Source organism: Falco naumanni, chromosome 11 (genome assembly GCF_017639655.2).
Source record: "Falco naumanni isolate bFalNau1 chromosome 11, bFalNau1.pat, whole genome shotgun sequence".
NCBI lineage: Eukaryota > Metazoa > Chordata > Aves > Falconiformes > Falconidae > Falco > Falco naumanni.
Window position 1 is genome coordinate 22,043,221 of NC_054064.1, and position 19,084 is coordinate 22,062,304.

Here is a 19,084-nt window from a genome sequence, read left to right on the forward strand (position 1 = left end):
TTTGCCTATGTATCATCACGGTTTTCTAAGGAAGAATGCTACCAACTGAAAGCTAACAGGAAAAGTGCTGTGTTAATTTCAACTGCAAATTTAACTAGTTAATAAAGCATGAGAACTAATGACTTGGGTGCAAGAACAAGCATAATGTATACCACAGGCTTAAACGTTAGCTGCTGGGGGGCGGTGTTTCTTTGCAAAATTTGCATTTACTTCAGGAAGTAATTTGACATTTGCAGGTGTCTAAAATCTTAGCAATATAGATAATTTCATCTGCAATAGCTGTAGTTATTTGAGGTGGAATTTCAGACTGTAATAAGCAGAACATTTGAAAAATCATTAGCTTTTCTGTCTTCCTTGGAAGACAAAAATTTACTTCCCAGCTAAACAGTTCCTGTATATTTAAACAAATTCTGACCTGAGATATGCAGTGTTTCCAGTGGTGGTCTCTATATTAACAAACTTTGTAAATGCAACTGGAATGCTTGCTAATAAGCCCTCCCTTGGCCATCTTGAGCTGGAGAGTGCTAAATTTTGATGAAATAAATTATTTATCTCTGGAAGCATAAGTCATGCCAGACTTAGGATAATATTCAGCAACTGTCAGTTTGAGTTCAGGATGGGCTCATAAAAACAACTTCCAATTGTGCTGCCTCAGGAAGGACAAGAATTATTTTCCTGCAGCAAGAAGTGAGCCACTGCTATTTTAACTTCTGCACCAGAAAGTTCTGTTTCGCTGTCTAAATTATTGGAGCATGTTGTTTCAGAGCACAAAGGAGACTATTTGATTTATAAATGAAAGCTGGCAAGTTGAGGAGATACTGACAGAAACTATTGCTTTAGTCATCATGGAATATGACATTCTTGCATCTAGTATGTATTTTTTGGAAACAAATGTAGGAGAAAATCCCATGTGATTAAGTAGGCTGAAAGCATTTTTTAAATATCATAAAAAAGTGGATGAGGTGGAATAGATTGACATAATTTAACTTTTCAAAAGCTTTTGACAGTATTTCTACCCAGAAGCTATTAAATGAAACATAATTTTAGGGAAGCACTAAGTAACATAATGGATTTATTAAAAAAAAAAAAGCATGAGAAATGTCCAAGGGATGTGTTGTCAACAAGCTGTACAGAGACCGGCCACTATATTGATTGAGGAAACAGAAAGTACAAATCAGAAGACTGGAGCAGCTCACTTACCCTGACTAGGGAAATGAGGTCTAAGAAGGGACAGGGATATTGCCAAGAAAAGCATGTAATCATACTATCATAGAATGGTTTGGGTTGAAGCGGACCTTAAAGATCACCTAGTTCCAAGCCCTCTCCCCTGGGCAAGGACACCTTCCACCAGACCAGGCTGCTCCAAGCCCCATCCAGCCTGGCCTTGAGCACTGCCAGGGAGGGGGCAGCCACAGCTTGATGGGCAACCTGTGCCAGTGCCTCACCACCCTCACAGGAAAGAATTTCTTCCTAATATCTAGTTTAAAGCCATTACCCTTTGTCCTATCGCTACATGCCTTTATAAAAAGTCCCTCTCCAGCTTTCCTGTAGACCCTCGTTAGGTACTGGAAGGCTGTTAGAAGGTCTCCCTGGAGCCTTCTCCAGGCTAAACAACCCCAACTCTCTCAGCCTGTCTTCATAGGAGAGGTGCTCCAGCCCTCTGATCACCTTCATGGCCCTCCTCTGGACTCACTCCAACAGGTCCATGTCCTCCTTATGTTGGGGGCCCCAGACCTGAATCACTCCAGGTGGAGTCTCACAAGAGCCGAGCAGAGTGGAGTGGAGAATCACTTCCTTCAACCTGCTGGCCACACTTCTTGGGATGCAGCCAAGGATACAGTTGGCTTTCTGGGCTGCCAGAAAGCAGAAAGACATTGCCAGGTCATGTTGAGCCTCTTGTCCACCAACATTCCCAAGTCCTTCTCCTCAGGGCTGCTCTCAGTCTCCACCCAACCTTTATTTGTGCTTGGGATTGTCCCAACCCCCAAACGGAAAAATGTCTTAAACTGTAGTGTGTATTGCTGGAGAAAGATGAAAAAAAACACCCCAAAGATGAAAAAAACACCCAAAAAAGACCAAAATGAAGTCTCCATAATCTTTCTTTTAACATAATTTCATAACTTTACCTTTCGCTGTCCACTACCTGTTTGTTTGAAGTTACAGACTAACTGAGTTACAGAATACTTGAAACACCAACACTTGAGGTGTAATACCATGGTATTAATACATTGTTGAGGTATCAATTGAAAAAGCAAACCAAACACCCTATATTGAGTATTTATACAACATTATCTATAAAAACTGTTATAATTGACCGTTGCTTCAATTTACACAGAAAATTCAAACTTTTGATATACTAAAGAAGAATATGCTCCTTTACACTTACTAAATGGTAATTATTTTACGAACTGGGTTGTTTTTTCTGTATTAAAGTAGCTTCTGGCTAGTGTTCTCCATTACTGCAGCTCCTTCACCACTGTTCTGTTTTTCTGTTGGATGAGACTACATCATGGCACTTCTAACACTATGGTTGTTTTCAGTGTCACCTTGTGAAAGAGCAGACAAATATCTGTGAAGCTTCTACCTTTCCATTTCCTGTGTAGTGCTAGTATGGTTTTTTTTCTGACCGTTTCAACCCTTGATTATTTTAGCAAAATAATCTGTCTTACAGCTGTGCAGTTATACTGATTTCTACTAGGATTCTGGCAAAATATGGGCAGCAAATTACAAATTTGTTTTCAAAGTATCTGCTTGCATAATACAAGTCAGCTTAAAGTGTACAGAAGTTGTACCTCTTTCAACTGTCACCAGAGTTGTCGTACTGACTAGAACTCAAACGGTGACTAGAATACATATTTAGAACATCTAGCAATTATCCATTGTTTTTTATTTACCTTCGTATAACAAATGTTTCATTTATATTTGCCTTTTATTCTTAAAATTTTACTGTTGATAAAAGTATTATCAAAACCATTCATGTTATCCAGACAGAGTGAATGGCATAGGTTCTGACACACTTATGGACCCTGGAGAAGAGGTGTGGTTTGGATTCAGGATAGGCTTTAGGAGAAAACACTGATTTGATTATATTTTCTGCTTCTGAACAGTTAAGGAACAGCTATACAATTATGACTAAGAATTAATGCATGTTTATGTTAGTGGTTAAAAACTACTTCAGTACAAGCTTATGGAAGCACTGTTAAAAGTAATTCAAACTGTAAACGGGTATTCTTGCATGCTTCCAAGTCATGAAAATATAAATATATACATATATGAAAAATTCTAAAATTATCTATAGTTCATATTGGCCAAGATATTCTAAAAAAGTTGCAATGTGAATGCATATAAGCAATTTAGTCTTTATTTTTAATATATTCAGTAAATGAAGGAAGTGTCAAGATTCCACTTATAAGAGTAGAACAAGTTTATTAATAAGTTTTAACTGATTCCCTGATGTGAACTCAACCCGCTCTTACCTTACATAATGAAGATCCTGGGTACTTGCTTGTGATTTAATTTGTAAAAGGTTTCCTACATACTCTTCTCTAAGCTGTACAACTTCTGTAAACACATAAATAGTCACTGAGGTAGAGAGTGACTCTTTCTACATAGTTATGTCCCATCCTTACTCCAGTGAATAAACTATTGCAACTTCCTATCCCTGTTTAAGACATTTTTATTTGTTCTTTTTCATCCTCAAGCTAAGTCATGTGCTTGAAAAAGGTTAGATTTAGGTCTTAATTTATGAGTCAAATGTCAGTCATTTTCCAGTAAATCTTTTTTCAGGGCTTTTTTCTTTTTTTTTTTTTTAAAAAAAAACAAACCACAACAAAACCCACAAAGTTTACCATGCTTGTGCAATTCACAGGGAAAAAGGAATTTTGCAATTTTGTTTGAACTTTGCTCAATGCAAAAAGAGCAACTGTAACCTTTAACTTAAAGAATAATTAAAATTTATAAGGTATGATATCAGAACAGGCTTATAACAAATTGTTGTGCAGCCTGAATAAGAAGCTATCAAATAAACTCTGTTTAAAGTTCTCTCTAACACAACTGGTTGTTGAGCTAAGGGCTTTAGTAGAGACATCCTTCCAAGAAACACTGACATGGTCTCTGTTACCAAGTCCCCACCTAACCTATAAGAGAATATCCAGATATGTTTAACTTATTCTGTATTACACTCACCCTGCTAAATTCAGTGATTTTTCTGAGGAGTGGTCTCTAGGCTGTAGTTCAAGTATATAATTGTGGCAGTGTATTCCCCCTCCTCTCCTGACCTTTGTTTCTATGGCAATGCTCAAGTGATAGCCCCCTGTGGTGGTCAAAATGGATGTGTTTGGTCAGGATGGCTGTATCTGACTCAGAGTGAATTTGGGGGAGACAGATAATAACACAATAGACAAGGGCTAATTTGAACAATGTGCCCACCTAACAGTGCTGGTCAAGGTCTGACTCCAGCCAAGTTTGTAAAAAGCTAACTTCTGTAGTCGGTATGCAAAAATGACTGAGTCAATTAATAGTGGACAGCCCAGAGCCCACTGAGCTTTCCTGCATGGCAGCAGGCTGCGTGCCAGGATCTCCCCTTGAGTAGGGATGCCTCTAAAGGTTACTTCTTGAGGCTGAGAGACTCCTTGCTGCAATAGATTCTTGGTAAGTGATTCATAGCATGCTAAACTTCAAAATGTTAGCCAAGTGGTATAAAGGATTGATTGTGCACATATAATCCGTTAGATCTAAACCACTGACCAAGTCTGAGACTAAGTCTGGATCTAGTTGCACCTAATCTTCCCTCTGAGGAGGAGTTTAGAATGCAAGAGGGTCTTTTCTGAACCTCATGACTCAATGGGAGGGTCTCCCATACAGTTCCGTCTGGCCCTGTCCTCTGTGCAGTAAATATCAAGGGTACCTTGCCATCAAATCTTGTTAAACCACCGTCACATTTACTATCAAACTTTGGTAAATTGCTGTTTCACACCAATAAACATATTGGTACTTTTCCCTTACAAGTGAAGTGTGTCACTCCATCCACGACAATAATGAACAGTTCTTCAAACCAAACTAATTTCAGAATTCACATGGCTCCTGACCTTTCTAAAGTTCAAGAGATACGAGAGAACATGAATTGCATAAATGAAGAAAAGCCTTTATTCACAGTACTGGAATTGAGCTCATTTGTGTCTTGCACCCCATGAACAGGGTCAGAGATGAAAGCTAAAGTACCCACAAAAACTTTAATGACCATTACAGCAGACTGAGGCGACATACAGCCTGAAGGACAGCAGAAATAATGTTCTCATAAAAGAAACAGAAATGAGCTGCCTTGGGTTTGTGTGAATCTATATTATATAGAATCTATATAGTAAAATTCTTGCAATAAGGTGCAGATACAAAAATGATTACTGGATTATTTTTTTTTTCAGTATATTAAGGACTGATAAATTTAATAAGCAACTTGAATAAAAACTGTATGTCCCACATTCTAGGTTCCCTTTAGTAAGGACTCTACAGTTACACAGAAGTCTGTTCTTTTTAGTAGAGCAGACCAAAAAAGCACAGAAGGCAGGACACAGTAGGCAACTAGAGGAAAGTATATTTTTAAATTGCCTAATTGGCACCTTGCAGTGGTAGCAGAGGTAGATGACTTCGGCATTATAAAACTGTATTATTACCAAAACACTATGGATGGTAGAATGCAAGAAAAGACAAGACTTTACATGCCGGACAGAGCAAAAAATTTTGAAGTACTGGTACTGAAAACTTGAATGTGAAGCTTCAATTTGACATTTTGGTTAAAGACAGGAGGAGAAATCTAGTGGAAGATATAAATGAAAAAATGCAAAGATCGGCCTAAATCTAACATAATTTAAGAAATATTTTTAACAAAATGGATCAAGGGGTAACATATGTATGAACAATCCTAGATACATAAATAACTGATCAGAGCAAGTTACATTGAAAAGATGCCACATTTTACACATTAAGTCCTCTGTTTGCTATGCCGTGACTGGCATGAATGACTGAAAAGAGATTAACGACTGAGAATGGTGACAACAGTTCTTACTTCACAGAAAATTACAATGATAATTGTGATTGCAGTATTATGGTCATGTCTTGTGAGGCCTCTTTTTACGTTTTACTATTTCAGTAGACTACTGAATTGCAGTATATGATATAGTGACAATGAAGTGGACAGATTAGCTATATTCACTGGCCATTAATGAAATAAACTGCATCCTGTATCAGATGGAAAGGTACAGGTGTTACCCCTGGGAGTAGGAAAGATGATAACTGTGCAAAAGGACAAAGGAAACATGCTTAGTTATAGCAAAGACAAAGTGCAGAAGATTCACAGGAGATTCTTTGCCAAGAATTTTAGGTTATGTCTGCACGATATAAGGAAACGCTGTGCAGAGATGTTTGTGCTAACGCTAAATGATGTACCACAGTTACAAGAAACAAAATAGCCATTCTTAGTGACTACCTGATGTGTAAATATCAGTGAATTTAAGAAGCAAGGATATATTGCTTCAGTGAAGTGCTAAGTTAACACAATAGCAGTGTTTCCTAATTCTGAAGTATTTCATACAGTTCTTCAAAGCACTTCAATGCTTGGTGGATATTCTTTAATTCTATTAGAAATAAAATAATTCCTCCAAAGAGCTATGAGAAATATTCAAAAGGATATTATGCAAAGGAGATACGTGATATGTTCCCTGAGTCACACAATGGATGAGTAGCTTTTCAGTTTTCTCAGTTCTTCACCAACACTGTAGCTGCAGGTCTTGGTGAGCCTAAATGCTAAAATAAGACTCCAGAACACTAGAGAAAAATGCCACAACAGGTCCAGAAGATTAACTGCATCAGACTTTCTGCTGACAGTCTGAGCATCTCTTCTCCGTTTTGATACTTAAATGGCTTCCATCATTACAATATCTAAGCATTTGCAAATATGAATAAATTTATCTTTATGATGCATTAAAAAATAAGAAAGTGTAATTTTTTAATAAATCTCCCCCCTCTTTCATGTACTACTACTACTATAGGAAAGGAGGAACAGGAGCAAATGCTTGAATAAGTTCAGAATGATACTAGATTGTATGACTAGAGGTTAGTTCACTCAGTCTCGTTTCACCCATTTGAATCAATGGCTGATATCAGAACAAATATTCAGTTGGTATGTGCATAAGGAAACAGAAATATTTAACAATAGATAATGATACCAACTTCAGATTCAGGAAATAAGGATGTTTAATACTGAAATTGTAGGGCACAAGCCACCAGATGTAATAACATTTTATTAGGACTGTGAGAGTGAGAGCTGAAACACTATCCTGATTCTACTGATGTGGCAACTTGCATGAGTTGATATCCAAAATGTTTCCATCAAATGGCAGCAAAATGATTTTGCCATAAAATTGGGAAGTCACTGACTATAAATTTTCACAGGTAAGATCCAACAGTGGTAATCAAAGCTGGAAATCACTAATGGAACTTTTGGTAAGAAAGTGGTATTTCAACATTTACAGCAAAGCATGGCTGAAATGCAGCTTTGGTTCTTCTGCTGGATGTTCACAAAATCAGGTGTGGTATAGGAAAGGAAAGTTTGCTTAAGGATGCCAAGTATTCCTTATTCAATACAAAAGGACTTCCCAGAGACAAGGTATTTTTTCCAAGCTGGTTTCTTAACATGTCTCCTCTAAGTAAGAAAAATAATCTTTAAGGCTCACTTTAACTACAAAAACGAAATCAGAGCCAGTATTCACCCAAAGGACACAGCTTAATTACCTTAAGATGAACTGTTTAAAATAGCTTGAAGAATAAGTAGGGTATGTTATTTTAAATATCTCTTACAGTTCATTTCTCTGCATGATAACTTGGCTTAATTACTTAGCTTTAGCTTCAGATCTGTAAAAACTCTCGCTGTTAATTTTAAATATTTATCAGCTTTCACAGTGCCACAAATGTATAAAATCTGGGATAGTATGGCTGTCCAAAACAGCATTCCCTCTTTCTTTTTGGAAGTCCTGAACCAGCTTGGCCCGTGCACTCATCAATGGCTAATTCTATTGCCAGACTTGTCAAAGTCTTTTTTCAAAGTCTGCTTTTTCATTCAAGCTACTGGGTGTACAAGGGGCAGGGCAGATTTTAAAAAGCTCGTATTTACTTAAGTCATCCTGCTTCCAAAGTTAGAAAAGAACATAGTATTGCACCAATGCTGTTCACCTCAGCAAAGAATTCCCACCCTCAGGGTTTTTCTGTACATGGTTGCATGTACACAGATGGCAAGTTTCCAAGCTTGGTCATTCTCTGGCAGACATTATATTTCTGATATACTTAACTTGTTGACATAAATCATATAAACAGAGACTGAAAATATTTTGAAGCTTGTAAAGTGTATATTGTGCACATGCTTCCACATATGCACAAATTACTCATCTATCTTTCCCTTATAAAATGTGTGTATATTTACAAAGTTTGTTTAGACACATTTGTACATAAATTTCATGTATATACCTTCTTTTGTGTGTTCTTCAAAATACATCAAAAAATAGTAACACTTAATTAGTGTTGAGATACAGTCTAAAACTTAGCAGCGGTGAGAGCATGCATAAACTTTCTCTAGTTCAACAGTTCCACAGGAAGAAGTTCCAGGTTCTTTCTCATATCCCAGTTTTTCTGCAGGAGAGATAGAGACCCTTAATTTGCAATGACAGCTGGCTGACTTTCTGTGTTTGCAGAGATCTGGTTACCTGTCCTAGGCTTCAACTTAGCTTTCATGCTTTGAATCATTCACCAAAACACAAAAAAAGTGATAGTGATTATCTTGTATCCCACATCTCATTTTATCAATGTTTAGATTTTTTTTTTAAAATATTGTATAAGCATATACATTCATGAAGCCAGATAAAGACTTAGGAACCACGAAGCAAAACAGAGGAAGACTCCTGAAACCCAAACAAAACCTCTGGTCTTGAGGTTCCTACAAATAGCTGCCTACATTCCTTGTTTGATTTGAAAAATTCTTAAAACGTTGAAGTTTTGCTCCAGCTGACATTCAAACCTACCCGGGTTCCTCTCTACACCCCAACCAGAAGTACCCTGAAGAGCCAGTGTAGTATTATGTTAAAAGCATATCTAACACGCTCCTACAAGACTGCTCATGACTGCTCTGTTTTTAAAACTGAGAGGCACTTAAAAATACATTGATGGCATTGGGCCTATCAATGGGAAATCTCAGTTCAGTACCCTCTAAAAAGCAAAGCAAGTTCAAACCCACATCTGTGACTTGTAGGGAAAAAGGCTATGCCCAGATACAGATAAGGCTAGGTTCAAGTCAAACTATTCCTGCAGAGTCTGTATCACTTTGCAGCCAAAAACGCAAGATCCAAGGCATCAGATGGCACGTAAATGAGATCCTGAGCCTGCAAGAGAGAAGTGAGAGCATGCGGGGGAGGTGGTGGCTAACAGTCTCTATTCCTAGCATTACTTCAGGGAAGGGGGTGTGGGATTTTTTAAATTTTCTTTTTAAGGATTGTTTAATGCAAAACTGCATGGATGAGAGCAAATATCACCACCATAAAAACAAGAGCAGCTACTCATTCTGCATTCTGCCAATCCAGATGCTCATTCCTCCACTGAGGAAATGATTCTTGCAGCTGGATTCTGGTTTGGGAGAGATGCCTGGCAGTGGCCGCCATCAGGACCTGGAAGCATCATAGAGGTTCAGATCATGCCTTTGCATAATGGGTGCTATCGATAAGATCTGGACTGACCTTGAGAACTGCTGAAAAGATGCAGGACCCACATTCTCTGGGGAGGATCAGAATCAGAATCAAAGGAGGAACAAGTAATTGAAAGTACTTTGGAATCAGCATTCACACTAAATAAATAAATAAAAAGCCCAAAGCAAAACCTCAAGTTGGACAGCTATATGATAGCACAGAAACTTTAGAAATTTATTATAACTGATATTTTTGTCAGTGTATTGGTAAGTCACAGCCCATAGCTAAAGTTCACATCAGTGTGCAATGCTACAGCAAAACCCCTTTTTTAACCAAATCAAGATAAAATTTATATAACACAGTTCCGTGGGGAATTTTTCTGTGACAGTTGACAGCCACTAGGCTTCTTTGATGCTAATGAGGGCAGACAGCTATATAAGCTATTTCCCTCACCCACAACTATTTAACTTCTAAATTTGTGCTCAAAATCCATTTCCAGCTTCAGCTCCTTCTGGGTTCTCTTTACTTCTCTGACTAATCTGAATGTCATTCTAATGTTTTGCACAGGCATGGTAAATTCCCTAAAAGGACAAGTGAGATAATGAAGATATCAGCGAAATCAGCATTTTATGTCACAGGATGCTGTCCTGTTCTGGCTGTTTAAATAAGGTCCAGAGCCTTCTTTTGATGTTTAGCATTTCTGTCTCATGAAAGGCAGTCATTTTTAGGTTTGTTTTTTTTTTTTTTAAATACGCACAGACTTATTAACATAATGACGTTGACACTCAAGTATTGTGCTTACACAGAATTATTATAAATAAGGCAGACCAGGTCTACCCCTGTCTCCAGTGAGAGAAACTTCCGCTGCTAGGGCAATGAGCTCTAATATTTTTTTCCGTCTAGACCAATGGATATGTTCTACAAAGAACAGCTAAGCTCTCCGAGAACAGCTTTAATAACTGAGACTGAAAGACTTTTGTAACCCAATGATCTCCGCTCCAATGACTATCCCAATATCTATGCCAGATTAGAGTCCAGATAAAGTGGAGATTTAGAGACCCTTTTCAAAATAACCAATAGCTGGGTGATGGGTATCACTGGGGTGGGAACAGCAGAGATTTAAAATCCATATGAACAAGGAGGAGTAGAGACTTGGAAGTTTAATTGCCTTTTCTTTTCTACCCAACTTTTCCTCTATCCTACCATCTTCCCACAATTAGTTTTGGTTTGATCCAAATAACTAGTTTCTGAAATACAGATTATCTGGAGATACAAGTCCTGCATATTGTCTTTGTCTCCTCACCTCTGACTATTTTTTCCTCAGATAAAAATGTAACAGCAATAACCACAGCATGGTCAAAATTTTTACTTTACTGAATATGGCTGATTGATACCAATGGCTTACTTTATAAAAATATGTAGCTGTGTTTTTTTCCTTGCATTTTCCTCAGTAAATTAGCAGTAAAAGAAGTACAACTCTAGTATTTTTCACTGTGTGGGCACCATGTACTATCCTCTGAATTCTCATTCCATTCTCTCCAGAATATAGCTCATCCCTGTGACTGAGAACAAATTAACGAATCAGTTGAGTGGAAAAAAACACATTTCTTGTAGGCAAAAAGGCTGCTTTCTGTGGGAGATTTTGTTTATAACTTCAAGTTAGGGACATTATGATACAAGTGCTACAATGGTTTGTTCATTATGGTCTACCATGCTGTATTGTTGTGTTCTCTAAACTTCCCTGCAGTAGGATGAATTACATCTGATGGGATGTAAATGAAGAGGTTTTCTAGTTATAATATTTTTACATTGTAGTTAATTCAAAGGTCAGCAAATATGATTTCCTTGAGCTTTATCCTGCAGTTCTTCAGGGCTAGGTAGTTCACAGCAGCAGGTCTAATAATGATGAAATATATGTCCAGAAGAGAAATATATCTTGAAATTAACAAAACAATAAAAAAATTTTCAGTTGAATTTTCCAGCTGATTCTTAAAGAACTCTTCTAATAGTAATCTTTCACAGCAAGTTCTCACCAGAAAACAAAGATGTGCTGGACTAGACCTTCAGCTAACACAAACGGGGTTTCTCCTGAAAAATAGTTTATCCAGGGGTAAGGAGGATTAACTTTTTTATTATTTTAACTCACAGCACAATTTTTAGAGCAAGCTAGCACTCTCTCAGGGCAGTAACCACACTAAAAACATTAAAGCACATTAGTTACACAGGGATTAGGCCTTTTTTCTTTCTTTACCCTACTTTTTCACAATTATATCATTAAAAAAACCAAGAGAAACTCTTTTAAATAAGTGTTAGAAAGTGAAATGATACTCCATCTCCAGGAGTACTATAGCCAAAATAACAAAATACCTAACAATGATTCTCATAGGTGAATGATTTTTTAATGCTTTTAAATTTTAATCCTTTTAATCATTTTAAACACCTCAGTATTTTTAATCGAATAGCAAGCACTGTCTAGAAGTTTGCATGCACAAACCCTTTTATTTTGGAGTTCTCTACTCATGGCCAGACCTCAATAGTAGCCTTGGATTATTGGGCATGGTTGTGTATACATACCAATTGTCATGTCAGCACCTGAGACCAAATATAGAATATTCTAATAATATTAATCTAAATAATTGCTAGATGGCAGGAGGAATATGGGAATGGATTAAACTATTCAGAACTGAAGTCCTCTGCTAAACATTAGAGTACCTGCAGATCATCTAGGCATTTACATTTTTTACCTTCTATAATTTCATCTAATTAATATCTTCTCCACTCTGGTAATTTGTGGGTTAGTTATTATCTAGATAAACAATATATAATGTTCTAAGATTTAAAAGTTACTGATAAAATAAATGCAAGCATATGCATCTATTTATATACTCCATGTCCAACATTGTGATATCTATTACTATTGTCTTGATACCTTCTGAAATCAAATTCACCTCATGTAAAGTCAGGTTTTGATTTATTAGACCTACTGACAAGATTGCTAAAGAGAATCTTAAACACAGACTATGTGTTCACAAAAATATCAGATATTTACTTCTCTTTCTTAATTATAATGAAGTTTACAGGTCTGTTCAATTTGAACAACAATTCAAAATCTTGGATAGTCCAACTTCATTATTCCAAAGAAGGAGTTTTCCAGAAAGGACAGAGTTATATCTTCCCAACTCTTAGATGTACTGTAGATGAGGCCCTCATTTCTTTCCTTGAAAACAGAAACCAGGATCAGACTCTGAGGGCAGACATACCATGCACATACTGAAAACATAAGGCATACAGAGCAGCAAACAAGTACAAGCTACGTATTGTATAAAATTATCAAAGACCAAGTGAAAAAAAAAAAATGAAGGACAAGAAACACACCTAAAGCAACCTAACCAGTAAGATCTGAAATTAAGAACGTGGGTTTTAATTCTATTAACAAAAATATGTCAAAATCAGTATGGAACAACTGCTGGAGCAGGAAAATTAATATTCTTTGGGAATTTAGATTTATCACTCATACAGTGTCTAACAGTAGACTATACATATAATGTCTGCTCATCAATCTTATCTAGTTAGATTTCAGTGAATTTTTCTTTTTTGGTCTGTTCATTGATGAAGAACAACATATTTAAGTAGATGTGTAAAACTGAGTTGTGGTTCTAAAACTGTAACTCCTCCTAAGACAAATGGTTCTGTTTCTTTTCCCTGAGTAGAATCATGATGCTGGATAGAAGAAGTGTCTGAGATTTAGAGATTTGAATAGCAGTGACAAGGTGCAGATAGGGATTTCAGAAAAATGTAGATATGGGTTTTTTCTTCCTAGTCAACACTGACCTTGCCTCAAGGATTCAGTCCTCTAGGAATTAAGCTAGTGTAATTCTACTTTATGCTGTTCTATTTCTTACACTGCTCTCATCCGCATAATATTTCAGTGCCTTCCAAGTTCAGCATTATGATCAGCAGGATGCATGGGATTTTCTTTCTTGCTTCCTCCTTCTGTAGGGAAATAGCATGCACAAGTGCATCAAACGTATGTAGAAGTGTTAATATTACATGTGTATTATACAGATACATACTAGTAAAGGCAAGCTGAAGATAAAAGGCTTCCATCAGGAGAAGGTGGTGATGAAGACTGCAATGGTTCTTAGATCATATGGCTTTCTAAGAAAACTGTCTTATCCAGTGATGGAAGGCTATGAAAACTTGTAAGATTTTTTTTTTTTTCCCAAAAAAATAAAAGAAAGCTCAAGTTCACCAGTGAAGAAGACAATGGGATCAAAGCCATTTGGAGTAAGAAAACAGACGTCTGTTATCTCCATTGATGTTTGCTTAAAGGAATAGGACAGGAAGTTGGCAGAGACATACTTAAATTTGCCATTGGAAGAGTGAATTTCCAACAGAATGAACATGTGAAAAGAAATTACCTTGTCAGAACAATGTCAAAACTCTATAAATAAGCTGAACTATAAACTGAGCACTAAGAGAAGGAACAAATGGTGACAAAGTAACCATTTTTAAAAAACATTACTTTTAAATTTACAACTCACTCTAGTAGTTTGTAGTTTTCTATGTGGATTTATCCTAAGTTTCCTCTGTTTCAAGATCACGTGATTTTAAAAAATGTCCTTTTGTAGACATTTTCAGTTGCTGACTTGCTCTGGAGCATGCATGCCTTATCTCTTTTTCTCACTCTTTTCCCAGCTACTCCTTTTTCTCACTTATCCCCCACCAATTTAGCTGCTTTGGGCAACTGCAAAACGTATCTTCCATATGCAGTGAAATCCTTTGGAAACTAGGTCTGCCATACATCATCTTCATCATTTACAGAAACGGATCATTTTATCACTGGCTGTGAAATTACTTATGCATCTAACCGTCAAGGCTTGGCTATACTAATGCATCCTGGTTTTGCACCAAGCAAAATGCTATGACACTGTAGCAGCTGTAATGACAGGTGAACAACAGAGTCTGCCTTCCAAAGTCTAATTCTCTTCACTCTACACTGATGTAGAACTAGAGTAATTTCTAGATCACTATGAAATTATATTAACATACTTTGAGTAGACACCATATACTTAAGGAGTAAATTCAAATCTTACAGGGTTTTTATATTAGAGACTTTTTGACATGTTGACAAGTCAGTATTTTCTGCGTATGCTGTTTCCTTGTCCTGTAATTGATAGTAATGTAATGTTCACATGGCATGTTACCATTTCCACACCCATCACAAACATCTGCTTTCTTCAAAAAGAAAAGAGATATCTAAAGTAAACATTGCAATTTAAATTATCTTTAGAACTCTCAAGAAACAGAGCTAAAAAGTAAAAGATAAATCCTCAACAGGAAAAACATCTGGTTTACAGGTCTCATCAGAGAGAAGTAATTCTATCCAATGTCCCATATGCTTTATCTACAAAGGTACATTTTCCCTGAAGAGCTAAGTATGCTTTCTATAGGAGGAGCACTTGTAGAGGGTATAGAAATGTCACAAAATACGCACTTCTTCAATAATTAAGAACGACTCCCAAGAATTCAGTCCCTTCATCCTTGTGAACAGAGTTAATCAAAATCCTCAACCAGAACAGGTACTCTCTGGAGAAAACAACACAATAATTTGCAGGGATTTGTATTCTGAAATTCAGAAAGGTGTTGGACTGCATTATTAGGGCTACCAACATCATTAGATGACTTTGCAATTAAGGATGCTTTGGCCTGTCATGAATCTGTTCAGCACATAGAATGAGTCTTATTTGCCATGAGGAGAACATACAATCTGAACTACCTAGGTTATTTAGGCTATCAAAAAAAAAAAAAAAAAAAAATAGGCCATCTGCCATCTGTGCTCTCATGGTACCATATGTGGTACCAAGTTCTGTGAGCTATTACAACCATTACAAGACAAGTCTGTAATGTAGAACATGTCAATAATGCAACCATTATCAACTGTTCATTGAATTTGTCATCATTAAGCACTTAAATACTTCAGCAGTACTTGCGAGCCCTACTTCCATAATGTACTTCTGGCTTTATTAATGAATGCAGCTTTTGGTATCTTCTGTGTTTAGAGATAATTTCTCATGTCCCAAATATTGCAGAAATAACTATTCTTGCTGATATCCAAGTGGTCAATTTACATTGCCATTTTCTTGTCATCAAAATTTTTAACTGAAACATTAAAGCTTGTAGGACACAACACTATACGGCATATTTAAACCATGATAAGATAACCTAAGGATTTATTATTTACTGGAGTCAGTCAACAGCCAGATCTATCTATTTCTTTGAAGAATCTGTATTGATTAAATCCAAGACAAGATGCACTTTCTGTTGGAATGTAATTGTTTTCTGCTTTCCTCCCCTCTCAAGACAACCATCCAAAAAGTACATTACTATTTGCTAGGGATGAAACTGCTGGCACCGGAATAGCAACCAGTGTTCCAAAGCAAGCTCTTCCTTCACACAAGTAATTTCTGAGCAAAGGGTTTGCAACTAGTTGGTGAAGCAATTCATGCTCGCAGCAAAGAATTGACATGGTGCTTACCATGTCATCTACATGCACATTAATTCTGCTTGTTACTGAATTTTGCAGAAAATACTCTCTCAGCAAACTGGAAGTTTGCATTCAATAACCATGCTGAATACCTAAAACATAATTTGACTTGTCTAGCCTATCTTAAAGCAAAAGGTCCAAGAAGCCAAGTATAACCACAACAATTCAGGTTTCAGAGGTGTATATATACTAAAGGACTTACTGTGATGATTAGTCCTTTTTCCTGGAAATATTTAACCAACGGGACGGCATTCTGCTTGAAATTCATTAGTCTTCTTTGAGTGGCTTTCAGGTTATCATCAGGTCTGCCTTGCTGTTCAGCACGCTTCAGTAACCTTTCTTTCAGCCTTTGATTGGAACATGCCAGAAACACCACCAAATCTGGGGTACAAATCTGTGGAAAGAGCAATTCAAGAAGTCTGTGATTAAGCTGACTACCCAGCACAACAGGACTGAGCAATTCCATTATTAGGTGAAGCTCAGATACGCTACTTCTGCATAAGTTGGAACCTGATTGTCAAGTCATTCATTTTCTGTTGTTCTTTTTAAGGGAAATAGGAAGACTTAAGGAGGGGCTTGTTTATCTTATGTGAAGGTTAGTCAATTTGTTTCACCTGAGATGTTAAGGAAAAAGTTTAATGAAAAAAATTTACCTCACGCCAGAAACCTTCTTTAGACTACATTCATCATTTGCATTACCAGAAAGTTCCTCTAGCTAAAATTAAAGATCTTTAAAACAAGCTAAATATAAATGTTTCATATTGTGCAGGAAAGTGGTTGTGTGGTTACCACCTAAAAAGCCTTTAAGTAAGGTGGTATTTAAAATCCAGCGGCCACTATGAAGCTAACTGATGCCTAGGACCAGGTGAAAATACACCTGGTTTCAAGATCCACGGTTTCTTGTAATGCTTTCTCTGTTTCTCTGAATCTTGTCCCAGTGCACTTTTCACGGGGTTAGGTGTGTTAGTCAAGAGGATTTTATTTTCTCCTATCCTTTTTGGTCTGTGTGGTGAGCAGTTTTATGTCACAGCCATGCCTGCACTTAAAAGTTCAAGAATTACATCCTTACAGCAATGAGAAAACAATTTTGTGGAAGTTTAGCTCTTTCCCAGTTAAATTCAAGTTGCCTTCATGGCTTTCAGTGTTCATAAATTTTAGTTACTCATGCTATCAAACAGTTACAGAAGAGATACCTCTGGTGCCTGAAGGGGGAAAAGCAATGATAGGCCTGCTCGCTTAGAAATCCTGCTAAATGTTCACATGCAATCTTCAGAGGTCACCACTATTTAGTACATGTGGTGGAAAAACCACAACTCATAGAATCATTTAGGCTGGAAAAGGTCTTTAAGTTCAGCAAGTCCAACCACAAACCTAATACTGCCACGTCCAGCACTAAACCATGTTTCTTAAGTGCCACATCTACCCATCTTGTAAAGATCTCCAGGGACGGTGAGACAACCACTTCTCTGGGCAGCCTCTTCCAATGCTTGACAACCCTTTCTGTGAAGAAATTTTTCCTAATATTCAATCTAAACCTCCCCTGGCACAACTTGAGGTCATCTCCTCTTGTTGTAAAGTCACTCAGACACCTGAATTCACAGGATTTAAAAAATGGGGTTACAAGTATATATTAACCATATTCGTAAGATCGTAAGATTTTTTTCTTTCCTCTACCCAGTTGCTATAAAGAAACCTACCTCTCTTTAAAAACTCATCTAAAAAACTTTTTCTCGCTAGCTTAGTTTTGCCTTTTAAGACATATTAGAATTCTCTGTAAGAAGCATCTGAGATAAAAACAAACTCTGTTGTACTGAGCAAGTTTTTATCTGATTACAGATTAGAAAGGGTTTATTTGTTCTCACATACAAGCACAAAGTAATTTCTGCTCATTTTACTTACCTAAAAAAAAGTTCATACTTTAATTTTAACTAATATTAGTAAAAAAAATAGCTTACTATTCTAGAAATTACAGAATCTAGTTACATTACAAATGACGGCAGATGCCCAAGAATATTAAATAGCCATTTTTCTCATGTTTCCTACCTACAGAATAATTTTGTCTTTGTTCAGCTTGATACTATGTAAATTGGATAGTCAAATTTGAGCTAAACAAAAGAATCAGCAAAACATCTACTTGGATTCTAACTACCACTGCATAACATCTACTTGGATTCTAACTACCACTGCATAAAGAAGGAACTGATGTATATCTTTATGCTCATTATACAGTTGTTATTATTACATTGTTTTTGAGGGCCAGGACAAACCAATTATGCTTCTGAATACTCTTTATATCTAGGTCCCTCTACCCAAGGATGTTGAATTGCCTAAAGACAACCTTATACTAGAGTGAATAGTCAAGACTTCACAGGTGGAAAATCTGAAAAATTAATAACCAAGTTTAATAAAAAAATTCCCATCTAGCTGGGCTTCTGTCATTTGAGGGAACATAACCTGAAGCACAGTCTGGACTTTTCTCCTGGCAGTCTGAACACAAAAAGGTTCTTCTGAAGCCAAACAAAACAACTTTTCAAAACTGGGGTGATGGTCATTAGCCTTTACAAAGGAGGTCACTGACAGAGTACAATACAGAGATTAGGAAGCAGAAAGTGGCTAAAAAGCTAAGCCATTTTCAGACAATAAAGGACAGTTTGACAAGCAGCACTAGCAAGCAGGATGGTGGCCTCTATCATTACAGATAATTAAACAGGGCTTTAAAGAAAACCAAATTATTTTTGCACACTTTGTAGATGATCGCAGATATGAGGACACAAACTAAAACCCCCAAAATACTAATTCTGGTTATTTTTAATGA

The 19,084-nt window shown here is 36.8% G+C and overlaps 1 protein-coding gene across 2 annotated transcripts in view; it reads right to left on the bottom strand.

Moving 5' to 3' along the window:
- AK5 (adenylate kinase 5) overlaps nt 1–19,084 on the bottom strand; it is a 102,024-nt gene that overhangs the window by 60,676 nt on the left and 22,264 nt on the right. For both annotated transcript variants that reach the window (XM_040610128.1, XM_040610126.1), the window contains exon 6: nt 16,472–16,663. In XM_040610128.1, coding sequence (XP_040466062.1) covers nt 16,472–16,663 — 192 coding nt within the window. The remainder of the gene's footprint in view (nt 1–16,471; nt 16,664–19,084) is intronic.